The following is a 16,003-nucleotide window of genomic DNA, read 5'->3' as shown; positions in this document are numbered from 1 at the left end:
TCACCTTGCTTATCTAGACAGTATAGTCACAGGTGCTGCCTAATTAATAGTGGGGTGTGGCTATCTAATTAGCAGCCTTTATATACTTCTGTGGTCAGTTTGTTTGGTGGTTTGCAGCCAGATCTTGTGCAGTGAGCTCTGCAGATTTTTGTGGCAGATAACTTATAAAAAAGCATTAGCAAAGCGAGTGTATGAGCTTGGCAGCGAGTGTGCATTGATCTGAAGTGTGTGCAGTGTCTTAAGTGTGACTTACGTTTAAGGGAAGGAATACTTTTTGGATCCAGCAACAAATAGATAAGTGCATCTACATTTTTTATTTCCTGATATTCATTGTGTGATTTTTATTGCAACCAAGTAGATCTGAAGGTATTTTACTTGCATAATCTGTATATTGTGTGGGGGGTATAGGGAGGCATTCACCTTGCTTATCTAGACAGTATAGTCACAGGTGCTGCCTAATTAATAGTGGGGTGTGGCTATCTAATTAGCAGCCTTTATATACTTCTGTGGTCAGTTTGTTTGGTGGTTTGCAGCCAGATCTTGTGCAGTGAGCTCTGCAGATTTTTGTGGCAGATAACTTATAAAAAAGCATTAGCAAAGCGAGTGTATGAGCTTGGCAGCGAGTGTGCATTGATCTGAAGTGTGTGCAGTGTCTTAAGTGTGACTTACGTTTAAGGGAAGGAATACTTTTTGGATCCAGCAACAAATAGATAAGTGCATCTACATTTTTTATTTCCTGATATTCATTGTGTGATTTTTATTGCAACCAAGTAGATCTGAAGGTATTTTACTTGCATAATCTGTATATTGTGTGGGGGGTATAGGGAGGCATTCACCTTGCTTATCTAGACAGTATAGTCACAGGTGCTGCCTAATTAATAGTGGGGTGTGGCTATCTAATTAGCAGCCTTTATATACTTCTGTGGTCAGTTTGTTTGGTGGTTTGCAGCCAGATCTTGTGCAGTGAGCTCTGCAGATTTTTGTGGCAGATAACTTATAAAAAAGCATTAGCAAAGCGAGTGTATGAGCTTGGCAGCGAGTGTGCATTGATCTGAAGTGTGTGCAGTGTCTTAAGTGTGACTTACGTTTAAGGGACTTAAGTTTGAGGGGCTTTAGCAGGTAACTTCTGTGTTCTGTGTTACTTTGACTGTAAATTCTTCTTTCTGTGCATAATTCTATTGTAATCCCCATTAGAATAATGGACTCCATAAGTGGCATTGCTACACGGTGTACATCCTGTGCCATGTATGCTTTCCTTGAACAGCCGTTCGAGGGGGAATACTGCTGTGTGGGGTGTGTGAAAATTGCTCATCTGGAAGCCCAGATTCTGGATCTAAATGAGCAAGTTTCAAGGCTGCGGGCAATTGATAATATGGAACGAAGTTTGCTGCTCCTGGAGCACAAACTCTCTGGGGAAGATGGGTGTGGGGAGGGAAGTATGGAGGTGCAGAGTGAGGGGGCAGCTAGTTGGGTAACATGTAGAAGGCGGGGTAGAGGGAAGAGTTGTAGAGAGTCTAGTCCTGATCTGGTGCACCCCAATAAGTTTGCCAGGCTGGAGGATGAGGGGGATATCAGCTCTGGGGTAGCAATGCTGCAGAAAGATGTGGCCGCTAGCAACCAGGGGAATGTGTGCTCCAGTAAGAAGGGTAATGGGAGCAGAGGCAAGGTCAGACAGGTGCTGGTAGTGGGAGATTCCATTATTAGGGGAACACACAGGGCAATCTGTCACAAAGATCGTGCATACCGAACAGTGTGTTGTTTGCCGGGTGCTCGGGTTCGGCATGTTGCGGATCGGGTTGACGGATTACTGGGAGGGGCTGGTGAGGAACCAGCGGTCATGGTCCACATTGGCACTAATGACAAAGTAACAGGTAGGTGGAAGGTCCTTAAAAATGATTTCAGAGATTTAGGCCATAAGCTCAGGGCAAGGACCTCAAAGGTAATTTTCTCCGAAATACTGCCTGTACCACGTGCCACACCAGAAAGGCAGCGGGAGATCAAGGAGGTAAATAAGTGGCTCAAAAGTTGGTGTAGAAAGGAGGGGTTTGGGTTCATGGATAACTGGGCTGACTTTTCTGTGGGCTACAGGCTCTACAGTAGGGATGGGCTGCACCTCAATGGGGAGGGGGCCGCTGTTTTAGGGGAAAAAATGGCTAGAAGGTTGGAGGAGTGTTTAAACTAGAGACCTGGGGGGAGGGCAACTACACTTGTGCAGGGCAAATAAACGGTGTACATAGAGAGCTGGGAAGAGCCATAGTCCATGGGGGAGGAAGGGGGGCTGGAATGAGATTAAGGAATAAGGACAAAAGGAATACGGACAGGGAAAACCATATAAAGTGTATGTACACAAATGCCAGAAGCCTCACAAACAAAATGGAGGAACTGGAACTCTTGATGTTGGAACGGAAATATGATATAGTGGGTGTCAGCGAGACATGGCTGGACAGTAGCTATGACTGGGCTGTTACTATAGATGGTTATAGTCTTTTTAGAAAGGATCGTATAAATAAAAAAGGGGGAGGGGTTTGTTTATATGTGAATTCTTGCCTCAAGCCCGTCTTGCGAGATGACATCAGTAACGCAAATGTGGAGTCCCTATGGGTGGAGATAAGAGGAGGGAAAAATAAAAATAAAATATTTCTAGGGGTTTGTTATAAGGCTCCAAATATAATGGAGGCAGCAGAGGAAATGCTGATAAGTGAAATGGATGCGGCTTCAAAGCATGGTGAAGTACTTATCATGGGGGACTTCAATTACCCAGATATTGACTGGGGGGCAGAAACCTGCAGGTCCTTCAAAGGTAGCAGGTTCTTGTCAACAACAAAAGACAATTACCTGTCGCAACTAGTCCTGGAGCCAACAAAAGGGGGGGCACTGCTGGATGTTATCCTTACCAACAGACCTGATAGGGTATCAAAACTACAGGTTGGGGGGAACCTGGGGAATAGTGATCATAATATCATTGATTTTGTATTACGCTTTACTAAAAGCGTTAGTGAAGGGGCAACCAACACTCTAAACTTCAGGAGGGCAAATTTTCATCAACTAAGGGAAGACCTAAAAGGCATAGACTGGGATAATGCTCTCAAAGACAAAAGCCCCCCCAAAAAATGGGACTTTTTCTCATATATTCTGAAAAAGTCCTGTGAGAAACACATACCTTATGGGAAAAAGCATAAAAGGAACAAGAAAAACCCTATGTGGCTAACTAGTCTTGTAAGGGAAGCAATAAGCGAGAAAGATAAAGCGTTTAAGGTGCTAAAACGTGAAGGTAGCGATGAGGCATTACAGGATTATAGAGAGAAAAATAAATCCTGTAAAAAACAGATAAAGGCCGCAAAAATAGAGACTGAAAGAAATATTGCCAGGGAGAGCAAAAATAATCCCAAATTATTTTTCAAGTATATAAATGATAAGAAACTAAAAACAGAGAGTGTGGGTCCCCTTAGAAATAACATGGGGGTCATGGTGGAAGGAGATGAGGAAAGGGCCAATCTACTGAATGTCGCCTTCTCAACTGTCTTTACCCAGGAAAATCCCCTGGTGGAAGACACAATGAGGAATAATGTAAATTCTTTTTATAATGTCAACAGTTTAACCCAGGAAGAGGTACGGCGCCGCCTCGCAACCACTAAGATAGATAAATCACCTGGGCCAGATGGCATACACCCCCGGGTTCTGCATGAATTATGTACGGTGATAGACAGACCGTTATTTTTAATATTTGAAGATTCACTGAGGACTGGTTATGTTCCACAGGAATGGCGCATAGCAAATGTGGTACCAATATACAAAAAAGGATCAAATAGCGATCCTGGAAACTACAGACCCGTAAGTCTAACTGCTGTGGTGGGGAAAATATTTGAGGGGTTTATTAGAGATGCTATCCTGGAGTATCTCACTGTGCACAACCTTATAACCCAGCGTCAGCATGGGTTTATGAGAGATCGGTCCTGTCAGACTAATCTGATTGGTTTCTACGAGGAGGTAAGTTCAAGACTGGATCTGGGGGACGCTGTGGATGTTGTATATCTGGACTTTTCAAAGGCATTTGACACCGTGCCACATAAAAGGTTGGTATATAAAATGAGACTGCTGGGAATAGGAGAAAATCTGTGTATCTGGGTAAGTAATTGGCTTAGTGATAGAAAACAGAGGGTGGTCATTAATGGCACATTCTCAGATTGGGTTGATGTTACCAGTGGAGTGCCACAGGGGTCAGTATTGGGGCCACTTCTTTTTAATATTTTTATTAATGACCTTGTAGTGGGTTTACACAGTCAAGTTTCAATATTTGCAGATGATACTAAGCTGTGTAAAGTAATAAATACTGAGGTCGATAGTTTAGCATTACAGAGGGATTTGTGGAAGCTTGAGGGATGGGCAGAGAAATGGTTGATGAGGTTTAATGTAGATAAATGTAAAGTTATGCACTTGGGCCATGGAAACAAAAAGTATAATTATGTTCTAAACGGTCAATTACTTAGTAAAACTGAAGCTGAAAAGGACTTGGGCGTATTGGTGGATGGTAAACTTAATTTTAGTGACCAGAGCCAGGCGGCTGCTGCTAAAGCAAATAAAATAATGGGATGTATCAAGAGAGGAATAGATTCTCATGATAAAGACATAGTTTTGCCCTTATACAAATCCCTGGTCAGACCACACATGGAATATTGTGTACAGTTTTGGGCACCAGTATATAAAAAGGATATAGTAGAGCTGGAACGGGTGCAGAGGAGAGCAACCAGGATTATTAGGGGAATGGGGGGACTAGAATACAATGACAGATTACAAAATTTGGGATTATTCAGTTTAGAAAAAAGACGACTGAGGGGAGACCTCATTACAATGTACAAATACCTGAACGGACAGTACAAGGATCTCTCCAAAGATCTTTTTATCCCTCGGCCTGTGACCAGGACAAGGGGGCATCCTCTACGCCTAGAGGAGAGGCGATTCTACCATCACCATAGACAAAGGTTCTTTACTGTAAGAGCAGTGAGACTATGGAACTCTCTGCCGCAGGAGGTTGTTATGGCCGACTCTATGTACATGTTCAAGAGAGGCCTGGATGACTTTCTGGAGAGAAAAAATATCACGGGTTATGGGGATAAAACATTTATTTAATTCTTGAAGGTTGGACTTGATGGACTTGCGTCTCCTTCCAGCCTTATATACTATGATAAAAAGACCACTGAGAAATCTTTTGGGATGTGACATGAATCCCTCATTTTATTTCTAACGTTTTAAGGATTTGGGCTTATATTTTTTAAGAGAAACTGTTTATAATGGATTATAGCTTTCAGATACCTAGAATTATCATCATGGAAGAGGGCCCTATGTTGACTAAAGTGCTATAAGCATACTGTACAGATCTGACACCAAGAACACCATAACAAGAACAATATTTACAACAGCAATTTTATACTGTTTCAGTGGACAGGGGCGTGCTGGCGGTGTGTCGTCCGGCCCCCTTCTGAATAAGGCCTACTGCCCGGACACAAGATACGAGAATACGACCTCTTATTTAGTTAGAGGTTGGATTGGTTTAAATCAATTTACCACACATACATTTTTTTTAAAACTGGCTGGGGAGAAAGGGGCTGGGGAGAGGATTATGGGGGGGAGGCACATTTGGTGGGGGTAATTTTCTGGGTGACTCTTTAAATGAATATATGGTGCATGGAAGTGAATATTGTTGCTTTGCAGTAGTGTATATTTCATTATTATTTATCAATGAGTAAAAGTTTTTAAAACTGAAAAAGTTTATTTATTCTTTTTTTCTCTGATCAGCTTAAAAAATGGAATATAATATAATAATTTGTAATATACTCACTGCTCAGTGTGTATTAAGTCAATTTTGGTCTGCTTCTCGGCCTTAAACAAGCGATCAAGCGTGGTCTTCATTTCCTCTGGCAGATAAACAGATTTGTAAGCATTGGAAATCGCATAATGTATAAATTTATGAAAGAAATGGTAATATAACGCTCTTGGTGTCTCAGAATATAAGTATATAAAATGGTTTGTGTTCTGGCTTATCTGATTTACATCAATGAAGTCAGGTGGGGATATCATTAAACAAATCCTCTCCACCCGGATGACTCCTAACATTCCATTAGAATACACAATTTAAAGGAAATATACGTTCAAAATCATGCATGATAAGCTGGGGACGCTTACTCATAGATCCAAGCACCGTGACTGTGGTATTCTTCTTACAATTATGCTTATGAGTCAAGAAGTGCTCTGGGGGCATTACCAGAGTCTCTCTGAGAAGAGGAAGCTTCACAGGCGGTCACATTGTGCAGGAACATGTTTCACCCTCCCGCCTTCTCCCTCTGTACCTTCCCCTACCTAAAAGTTCATTTAGAGAGAGGAAGACCATGGATAACAAATATAAGAAGATTACCACAGTCACTGTGCCTGGATTTTGTATTTTTACTTAAAGGGGTATTCCCATTTTAGCAAATAAATAATATTGTTTGTATGATGAAAAGTTATACAATTTTCCATTATACTTTTTGTATCACGGTTTTCTATATCTCTGCTTGCTGTCATGCTATAGGGCAGAGCAGAGAGGAGATAATGATGACTGCAGCCATTTTACAGACACCCCAATGATTTGATCCAGATTGTTAGCAGGGAGCTTGGTATACTTTTATATTCTTTTAAAAGTGAATGAAAATAGATTGGCATATAAATCAGAAGTGCACAAACATTTCCTCTAACATAGTTCAGTATGCTCCTGCAGAGTCTGCATTTACACATTTTCATTCTGCTTCAAATGACACGCAGGTATGGTGCAACCTTACAAGACAGCTGAAGAACCAGATGTTTGTAATACACGACCTGCTATTTACTATGTGCAAAGTTCAAAGTTCTTTTACCTATCAGCAAGTCGCATTGTCGGTGATAAACACACACTACCCCGTAGCTGAGCTGTGCAGACAGATACAGTGACAGCCGGGGTATGGGAGATCCATGGTAAGGAGCTGGGACTTGCTGAAGAATATACTGAACGATCCTGTGACTGAGAGGAAGAAGAGAAACAAACAAAACTAAATCTACAAAACAGCAGCTCTAATAGAAATATACTGTAGAGCTAGATGGTTTTCTTATGGAAAAGGGTCATATAATCTAAAATCACAGGTAGAAATATCTGGTCTCCAACGTCAAATCTGTAACAGGGTCCGTCATATACTGTACCCTGTGATGTATATTATAAGGATGCCTTCACAGGTTACAATGAAAATTTTATCACAGCTGCATTGAAAAGAAGTGCCTACAGTTTTATTGTATGTAGTATACTGTAACTACAAAGAAGGAATCAAACCTAAATGCAGTTCTTTATCATACAGTATTAGCTGCACCTTGTGAATGCACTGGGCTCTAATAGTTTTTAAACTAGAATGGTCCTCTACATCAAGGAAGATTTTGGATATGTATATTCTCATAGACCTTTATTTTATCATATGGAGCAGTAAACAGCAGTATACATCATTGTAAGTTTAGCTTTATTTCCTGCAGAATATAAGATTTCTCTTCACCTAGTCCTGTCTATAATGTAAATTGGAAATATCAACATTTGTCTACTATCAGGGGTGTACCAAGCCTGTCTGCTGCCTGAGGCGAGCTATAGAGAGACGCCCCCCCCCCCCGCCCATATATGTAATATATCAGGGAGTGTCAGGACCAGATCCATCATATTGGTTTGATGTGAAAATAAAGCAATGCAAAATGCATACAGTGTACCGCCATGTAGTATAAAATGCATACAGCGTACCGCCATTTACTCTAAAATGCATACAGCATGCCACGTAGTATAAAATGCATACAGCATATCACAATATAGTATAAAATACATACAGCATATCACCGTGTAGTATAAAATGCATATAGCATATCGCCATGTAGTATAAAATGCATATATTATACCGCCATGTAGTATAAAATGCATACAGCGTAACGCCATGTAGTATAAAATGCATTGAGAGTACCCTCATGTAGTATAAAATGCATACAGTGTACAACCATGTAGTATAAAATGCATACAGCATATCGCCATGTAGAATAAAATGCATACAGCATACCGCCATGTAGAATAAAATGCATACAGCATACCGCCATGTAGAATAAAATGCATACAGCATATCGCCATGTAGTATAAAATGCATACAGCATATCGCCATGTAGTATAAAATGCATACAGCATATCGCCATGTAGAATAAAATGCATACAGCATATCGCCATGTAGAATAAAATGCATACAGTGTGCCACCATGTAGTATAAAATGCATACAGTGTGCCGCCATGTAATATACAATACATACAGCATATCGGAATGTAGTATAAAATACATACAGCATGCTGCCATGTAGTATAAAATGCATACAGTGTACCATCCATATACACATACACACATCACATCCATATACACATACACACATCACATCCATATACACATACACACATCACATCCATATACACATACACACATCACATCCATATACACAAACACATACATATAAACTTACTATCTTTTCTTTTAGGAAGCTTCCGCCTTGTTCTGCACTTGGGGTGGGCACCTGGAGCGAAGGGGGGGGGGGAGCGGAGAGGGAGCGGGGGAGAGCGGGGGAGCGCGGGGGGGGGGGGAGTTGGAGAGGAGAGCGGAGAGGGAGCGGGGAAGAGCGGAGAGGGAGCGGGGAAGAGCGGAGAGGGAGCGGGGAAGAGCGGAGAGGGAGCGGGGAAGAGCGGAGAGGGAGCGGGGGAGCGCGGAGAGGGAGCGGGGAAGAGCGGAGAGGGAGCGGGGAAGAGCGGAGAGGGAGCGGGGGAGAGCGGAGAGGGAGCGGGGGAGAGCGGAGAGGGAGCGGGGGGGGGCGACAGAGGGATCGGAGAGGGAGTCGAGCGGAGAGGAGAGGGAGCGGACAGGGCGCAGAGCGGAAAGGAGATGGAGCAAAGCGGAGAGGGAGCCGAGCGGAGAGGAGAGGGAGAGGAGATGGAGCGGAGAGGGAGCCGAGCGGAGAGGAGATGGAGCGGAGAGGGAGCCGAGCGGAGAGGAAGCCGAGGGGGTATGCCCGGAGCGGACAGGTGGCGCTGCACTTTTGACGGGGGGATGTGTGCGGCGGGAAAGAGAATGCGCCACCCGGCATGGAGGGAGGTCTGTCAGCCTGGGCAGCGGCATAGGCATCAGCATGGCGGGCAGACGGAAGCACAAGCGAGCGGGCGGGCACACAACGCCGCCCCCTTGTCCAGCAGGTGGCGCGCCGCCTGAGGCGAGAGTCTCAACTCGCCTCATGGCAGGTGCGCCCCTGTCTACTATCTACTAAAACTACAATCTCATATTTATCTCAACTTTCAGATATTTATGGTTCGGTGAGCTACAGAACCTGAGCTTCAGACAGCTTAAGGCAGTGGTGGCGAACCTATGGCACGGGTGCCAGAGGCGGCACTCCAAGCTCTTTCTGTGGGCACCCGGGCTATCGCCCCAGCACACCAGACAGGACTCAAAGAATCTTCCTGTAGTTCCAAACTACTTAAAAGAAGCTGCTTTCAGTGGTATTTTAAAGAGATACATAATTGGTTACATGGGACTCTAGGAAGAGGGGAATGTGTAGACAGGGCTGAATTATGTTTGGAGGACCTTCTGCTGGCCCCATAATTCTCTGTGTACAGAGGGACACTAGAAAGAAGCTACAATATTGCAAATATTCCATCTTTTTTTCTACTATGTTGGTGTCGTCAGGAGGCCAGTATGATTGAACGTTGTTGAAGAACAGTGAGCAATAAGTTACTGCTTTATTTTTGGTTGGCACCTCGCGATAAACAAGGGGGCTTTGGGGTTTCAGTTTGGGCACTCGGTCCCTAAAAGGTTCGCTATCACTGGCTTAAGGCATAGCTGAAAAAGCAAACTGCACATAAAGATCCTATTCCCGCCTATATTTAACTGTCTGTATGTCCAATTCGGTAGTACTCATAACCATGAGCCTGATAGATAAGCCATAGATAGGGGCATCTGAGCTGACACTTTTTGTAGGTTAATAGGTGAAATTTCACATAAAAGAGGGAATTCTGAAAGGAAATGTTATACCCTGCCTTAGTGGGCTGCTAGTTTAGTGGGTAAAACCTGGTTTCCTGGTTTCAATAAGTCCCCTTACTCATGATGCAGTCATAACAGACCATCCTCAGGAGGTAACCACAAAGGAAAGTTGAAAGGTTAATAAAAAGCAGAGAAGAGAAGAGGAAAAGATAGAGTGGGTAAAAGAAGAAAAAAAGAAAAACAAAGCGGGACCAACCAATAGATAACCATACTCAGTGGGTTCATATGCTGCTATTTTCACTATACAATTGAACAATAATGGATTTGACTAGGGAATTTATACCATAAAATTTCAGTGAGCCTATTGTTATTGTTCTATACAGAGATGTCTATAGATGTAGAGAAAGCATTACTAAGCATACCATGTTTTCATGACGTTTACTTTCAGATATTCTCGTTTTACAATCCTACTGCCTTTAGTAGCGGCCAACCTAAAACACAGTATAAAGATCATAGTAAATATATGTACAATACATGTTTTACTCTCTTTACATTATTGAATTAAATTACCTCATGTTATAATCTGGCAAACTTTACAACTACATGCTTTTCATGCAATCTTTAAAACACCAAAAATTGTAGGGACTTTGGCAGATTACCAGTCAATTACTTGTTAAAACTGGAGCTGAGAAAGACTTGGGGGTATTGGAGGATGGTAAACTTAATTTTAGTGGTCAGAGGCAGGCGGCTGCTGCTAAAGCAAATAAAATTATGGGATGTATCAAGAGAGGAATAGATTCTCATGATAAAGACATAGGGGCATATTTATCAGGACCTCTGCGCACCACCAGTGGCGCAGAGGCCCTGAAATAATCGCAAATGCTAGCTTATTGCTAGCTTTTGGGATTATTTGCCCCAATCCGCCACCTTCACGCCAGTGGGGCGTGAAGGGGCGTGAAGGGGGGCGCGGCCAGACAGGAGTAGGCCGGCGCGGGGCGTTACTGTCCCCACGCCTGCGCACTCGCTGCTGCCGGCGACTTTTCATCCGCGAAAAGTCGCCGGCTGCGTTTTTTTCTGCCTGCTGCGCTGCGCTACTGGCAGCCCGATAGATCAAGAGGCAGAAGCCTCTTGATGTATCGAGCTGCGAATTCGCAGCAGCGGGGCGATCATACACTGGCGCACGAGCACCAGCGTTTGATAAATATCCCCCATAGCTTTGCCAAATCACTGGTCAGACCACACATGGAATATTGGGGCTCATTTATAAAGGGTCCAAACGCCGCACTTTTATCGGGTTTCCCGAATATTTCCGTTTTGCGCTGAATTGCCCCAGGTTTTTGGCGCACGTGATCGGATTGTGGCGCGTCGGCTTGCAGGCGGCAGAAATCGGGGGGAGTGGCCGCTGGACAACTTGAGGGATTCAGAAAAACCACAGAATTTAAAAAAACAAATTGTGTCATAAGATCAAGCACTCACATGCACCAGAAAGAAGAAGGTGAACTCCGGCAGACCTCAGCGCGGAAGCGACGGATGCAGGAACTCGGGCGCATGATCTTAGTGAATCCCGGCAGACCCGAATCCTCGTCGGACAACGCACCGCGGGATCACGACGGGACCAGGTAAGTAAATGTGCCCCATTGTGGTAGCAATGCAAACGTTGGCTCATTTCGCAAAAAATGACACCTCACACAGCTCCATGCGCCAAAGTATTAAAAAGTTATTAGCGTCAGAAGATGGCAAATTTTTTATTTTTTTTGTACACATTCGTTTAATTTATTGAAAATGTATTAAAACACAATAAAACCAAACCTAAGAATAAAGCTGAGGTGTTATTTGGAGTGCACAGTCAAAGTCGTAAAAACTGAGCCCACAAGAACGTGACGTAAATTTTTCAATTTTTCCACATTTGGAATTTTTTTTCAGCTTCGCTGTACACGGCATGTTAAAATAAATAACATTACGGGAAAGTAAAATTTGTTACGCACAAAATAAGCCCTCACACAGGTCTGTACACGTAAAAATGAAAAAGTAATGGATTTTTGAAGGTGGAGAGCGAGAAATGAGCGAAAAAACCCTGCGTCCTTAAGGGGTTAACTTTTCTGCTGAATTACATAAATGAGTACAGAAGTGTAGATCATAAAAGTAAATACAGGCAGTCCCCAGGTTACATACAAGATAGGGTCTGGAGGTTTGTTCTTAAGTTGAATTTGTATGTAGGTCGAAACTGTATATTTTATAATGGAAGTTCTAGACAATTTTTTTTCTTTTGCCCCAGTGACAATTGGAGTTTCAAAATTTTTGGTGTAATTGGACCAAGAATTATCAATAAAGCTTCATTACAGACATCTTACAGCTGATCATTGCAGTCTGGGACTATAGTAAAGCATCCAGAGAGCTTCACCAGAGGTCACAGTGGGCAGAGGGGTCCGTCTGTAACTATGGGTTGTCTGTAAGTCGGGTGTCCTTAAGTAGGGGACCGCCTGTATAAGAAACAATGCATCACTGTTTTTTCCTCCATTTATTTCTGATTTGGGGTCTAAATCCAAGTACATATATATATATATATATATATATATTGGCAGATTAATAAAATGAATGTGAATGCCCAAACGAGAATACACCTTTAACAACCGACATACATATTATGGTTCCTTTTTAAAAAGACTTTTATCTGTATATCAATTAGGGTGAAGGCCTCTAGGGGCGATACTGGAGCCCTTCCAGCATCACACCCCTTTAGCCCTTCTGACCCGCCACTGCTTCCTCTCCCCCCACCCTTCATGCTATCTGCATCAAGACCTGGTAGCATCCTCCCTTCCAATCACAAACCTTGTTCTTTATATGATAAGGATCTGATATAAATTATAAATAGGATTTCACTAATACAGTTACAACTGTCACTTGACTGTAAGCTACTCAGTTACTGAAAGGATATAGTATTATTATCTGCAGATGTGAATCTACTCAGCCACACACATCACATTTGATGCTTACATAGCATTTTATTAAGTAATTGTTTTACATGGCCTTAAATTGATGAAGTTGGTAGTTTTAAGTTCTTACTATACAATCAAAAATACATTGAAACCTTTAAAAAAACACCCTTTTGAAAAAAAAATCCTCCCTAAAAGAGGCAATTATTTTCAGTGTCTCATGTGGAGGAGAAATATTCAATATTACTGGCCGTATGCCAGTTATTGAAATTATTTCAGGGTTTGTACACAGGAAAACTGTCATAAAAGCCCTGATATATGTTCCCTATGTGTGTGTATTTGATGTGTATAAATATGAGTGCATAAATCTGTGCACATGAGTGTATAAATGTATGAATATAGGCTACATTTACATGATGTGTGCCCGCTGTACCGTAGCACGGTGGGCACATGTTGGCACCGGGGAGAGGAGGAGGGGGTGAGTGCCGCTCTCCACAGAGATATAAGGTCGACGGCACCATATTTCTGGGGAGAGATAGGACATGTCCTATCTTTCTCCCGGCTACGGAACAGTGTCGCACTTGTGCTGCACCGTACCACTCCCGTACGGCGCCGTGAGCCCATTGCCGTCCATGGGTCTGTATATACGTTCCCCATACAGCCATGTGAATGTAGCATAAGAGTATATAAATGTGTGTGTTTGAACTCTATGTTTGTGTGTGTATTTAAGTATATAAAAGTGTGTATGAGTTTATAAATGTGTGTGGCTGCACAAATATCTATTTTAATGGGAATAAGGAGGAACCCCATTCAGATGTCTTCTATGGGGCACAGGATCTCCTAGTTATGCCCCTGTCTGATATTTAATTAGCCTGTCCACAAAATATAGATGGACAGTATAAAACGTCTTACATGACGTTAGGAAGGGTTTACAAAAAAATGTGCCAAGCATTATTTTTATGAAATATCACCCCTCTATAATCTCCTAATAACAAGATCTACAGTAACTACAAGTATTCCCCATGTATAACATTATATTTACATATACAGAGTATATACACATTTATAGTACATATACAGAGTATATACACATATATAGTACATATACAGAGTAAATACACATATATCGTACATATACAGAGTATATACACATTTATAGTACATATACAGAGTATATACACATATATAGTACATATACAGAGTATATACACATATATAGTACATATACAGAATATATACACATATATAGTACATATGCAGAGTATATACACATTTATAGTACATATACAGAGTATATACACATATGTAGTACATATACAGAGTATACAGGCGGTCCCCTACTTAAGAACACTCGACTTACATACGACCCCTAGTTACAAACGGACCTCTGGATTTTGGTATTTTGCTGTACTGTAGTCCCAGGCTACAATAAACAGCTGTAACAGTTATCAGAGGTGTCTGCAATTAAGATTTATTGTTAATCCTGGTTCTTATGAGAACCCAACATTTTTAAAATCCAATTGTCACAGAGACCAAAAAAGTTCTGGCTGGGATTACAATTATAAAATATACAGTTCCGACTTACATACAAATTCGACTAAAGAACAAACCCACAGACCCTATCTTGTATGTAACCCGTGGACTGCCTGTATACACATATATAGTACATATGCAGAGTATATACACATTTATAGTACATATACAGAGTATATACACATATACAGTACATATACACATTTATAGTACATATACAGAGTATATACACATATATAGTACATATACAGAGTATATACACATATATAGTACATATACAGAGTAAATACACATATATCGTACATATACAGAGTATATACACATATATGATACATATACAGAGTATATACACATATATAGTACATATACAGAGAGTATATACACATATATAGTACATATACAGAGAGTATATTCACATATATAGTACATATACAGAGAGTATATACACATATATAGTACATATACAGAGAGTATATACACATATATAGTACATATACAGAGAGTATATTCACATATATAGTACATATACACCTGTGTATATTACATACCAGACGGTGGAGAAGCAGCCTGTATGTCGTTGAAGGACATTTGGGTAATAAAACATAATGATAATGAATACGTGTCTTCTTCAAGCCTTCTATTCTTTTCCAGACTCGTCCTTTATATTGAAGCTACACTCTAGTAATCACTACTACAAGTAACAGAACTACATAACAAACAGCAATTAAAACTGTCAACTGTGGCCCAATTATTCTATTATATCAAGTGGGAAAGCGCTGTAAAAGAATCTATAGAGCTGTGGACAGACACTGCGGTATTAGCGCTGCGTTGGTGACTGTGAATTAATGGTATAAACCTCAGGGTTCATCTGTAGAACACCCGCGCATCTTTGAGCATCTGGATAATGTTACTTTCTGCCAATCACGGAACGGGAAACCACTGAGGACACGCCCCCCATCCAATCCAGCCAATAGCGGAGAAGTCACTGACACTGGCAACAGAGTCCCGCAAACAGGTGAGATTGTGGTCCCCAACAACCAATGAGAAGGTGGTTACTGGGGGTCCTGCTAATCTGACATTATATTCCCGCGCTGATCTTAGTGTAAGGGCTTACAGAACATCATTTATACTGAAAGGAACCTATTGTGACACACTGTTCGTATTCGTACACTGTTCTTTCATGGATATTGCATTGTAGGTAATTGGGAAGAAGAGTCTTCAGGCAGATACTGGCACATATATCAGGCTGCAGTATATGTGTTGTACATAAGATCTCTTATTACTGCCATCATAGTAGAATACACAAGCCCACCAGGCTCTAGTTACACTGCCAGCAGTATACAGTTACATGCCAGCCCTGGGCACATATGCTCAATAGATCTGTAAGCCCCCATTTAGCAGATGCTTTGCTGTACATCAGCTTCCATGTCTGCCCAAGAGACTAGCACAGCAAACTGCGCTGTACCATATAGATGATTCCAGGAAAAATGTACACAAAAA

At 41.8% G+C, this 16,003-nt stretch overlaps 1 protein-coding gene across 1 annotated transcript in view; it reads right to left on the bottom strand.

Annotated features, from left to right (window-relative positions):
- The window catches only part of REC8 (REC8 meiotic recombination protein), a 36,618-nt gene extending 21,207 nt beyond the window's left edge, over positions 1-15,411 (bottom strand). Inside the window, exons 1-4 of the mRNA XM_072150741.1 lie at positions 15,052-15,411; positions 10,460-10,528; positions 6,888-7,030; positions 5,837-5,912 (exon numbers count right to left, since the gene is read on the bottom strand). Of these exons, the coding sequence (XP_072006842.1) occupies positions 5,837-5,912; positions 6,888-7,030; positions 10,460-10,528; positions 15,052-15,107 (344 nt within the window). The 5' untranslated portion in view covers positions 15,108-15,411. The remainder of the gene's footprint in view (positions 1-5,836; positions 5,913-6,887; positions 7,031-10,459; positions 10,529-15,051) is intronic.
- Positions 15,412-16,003: the final 592 nt, after the last annotated feature.

This window comes from Engystomops pustulosus, chromosome 1 (assembly GCF_040894005.1).
Source record: "Engystomops pustulosus chromosome 1, aEngPut4.maternal, whole genome shotgun sequence".
NCBI classification, from domain to species: Eukaryota; Metazoa; Chordata; class Amphibia; order Anura; family Leptodactylidae; genus Engystomops; species Engystomops pustulosus.
The sequence above is the reverse complement of the archived record's forward strand: the minus strand, read 5'-3'. Positions and strand labels throughout refer to the sequence as shown.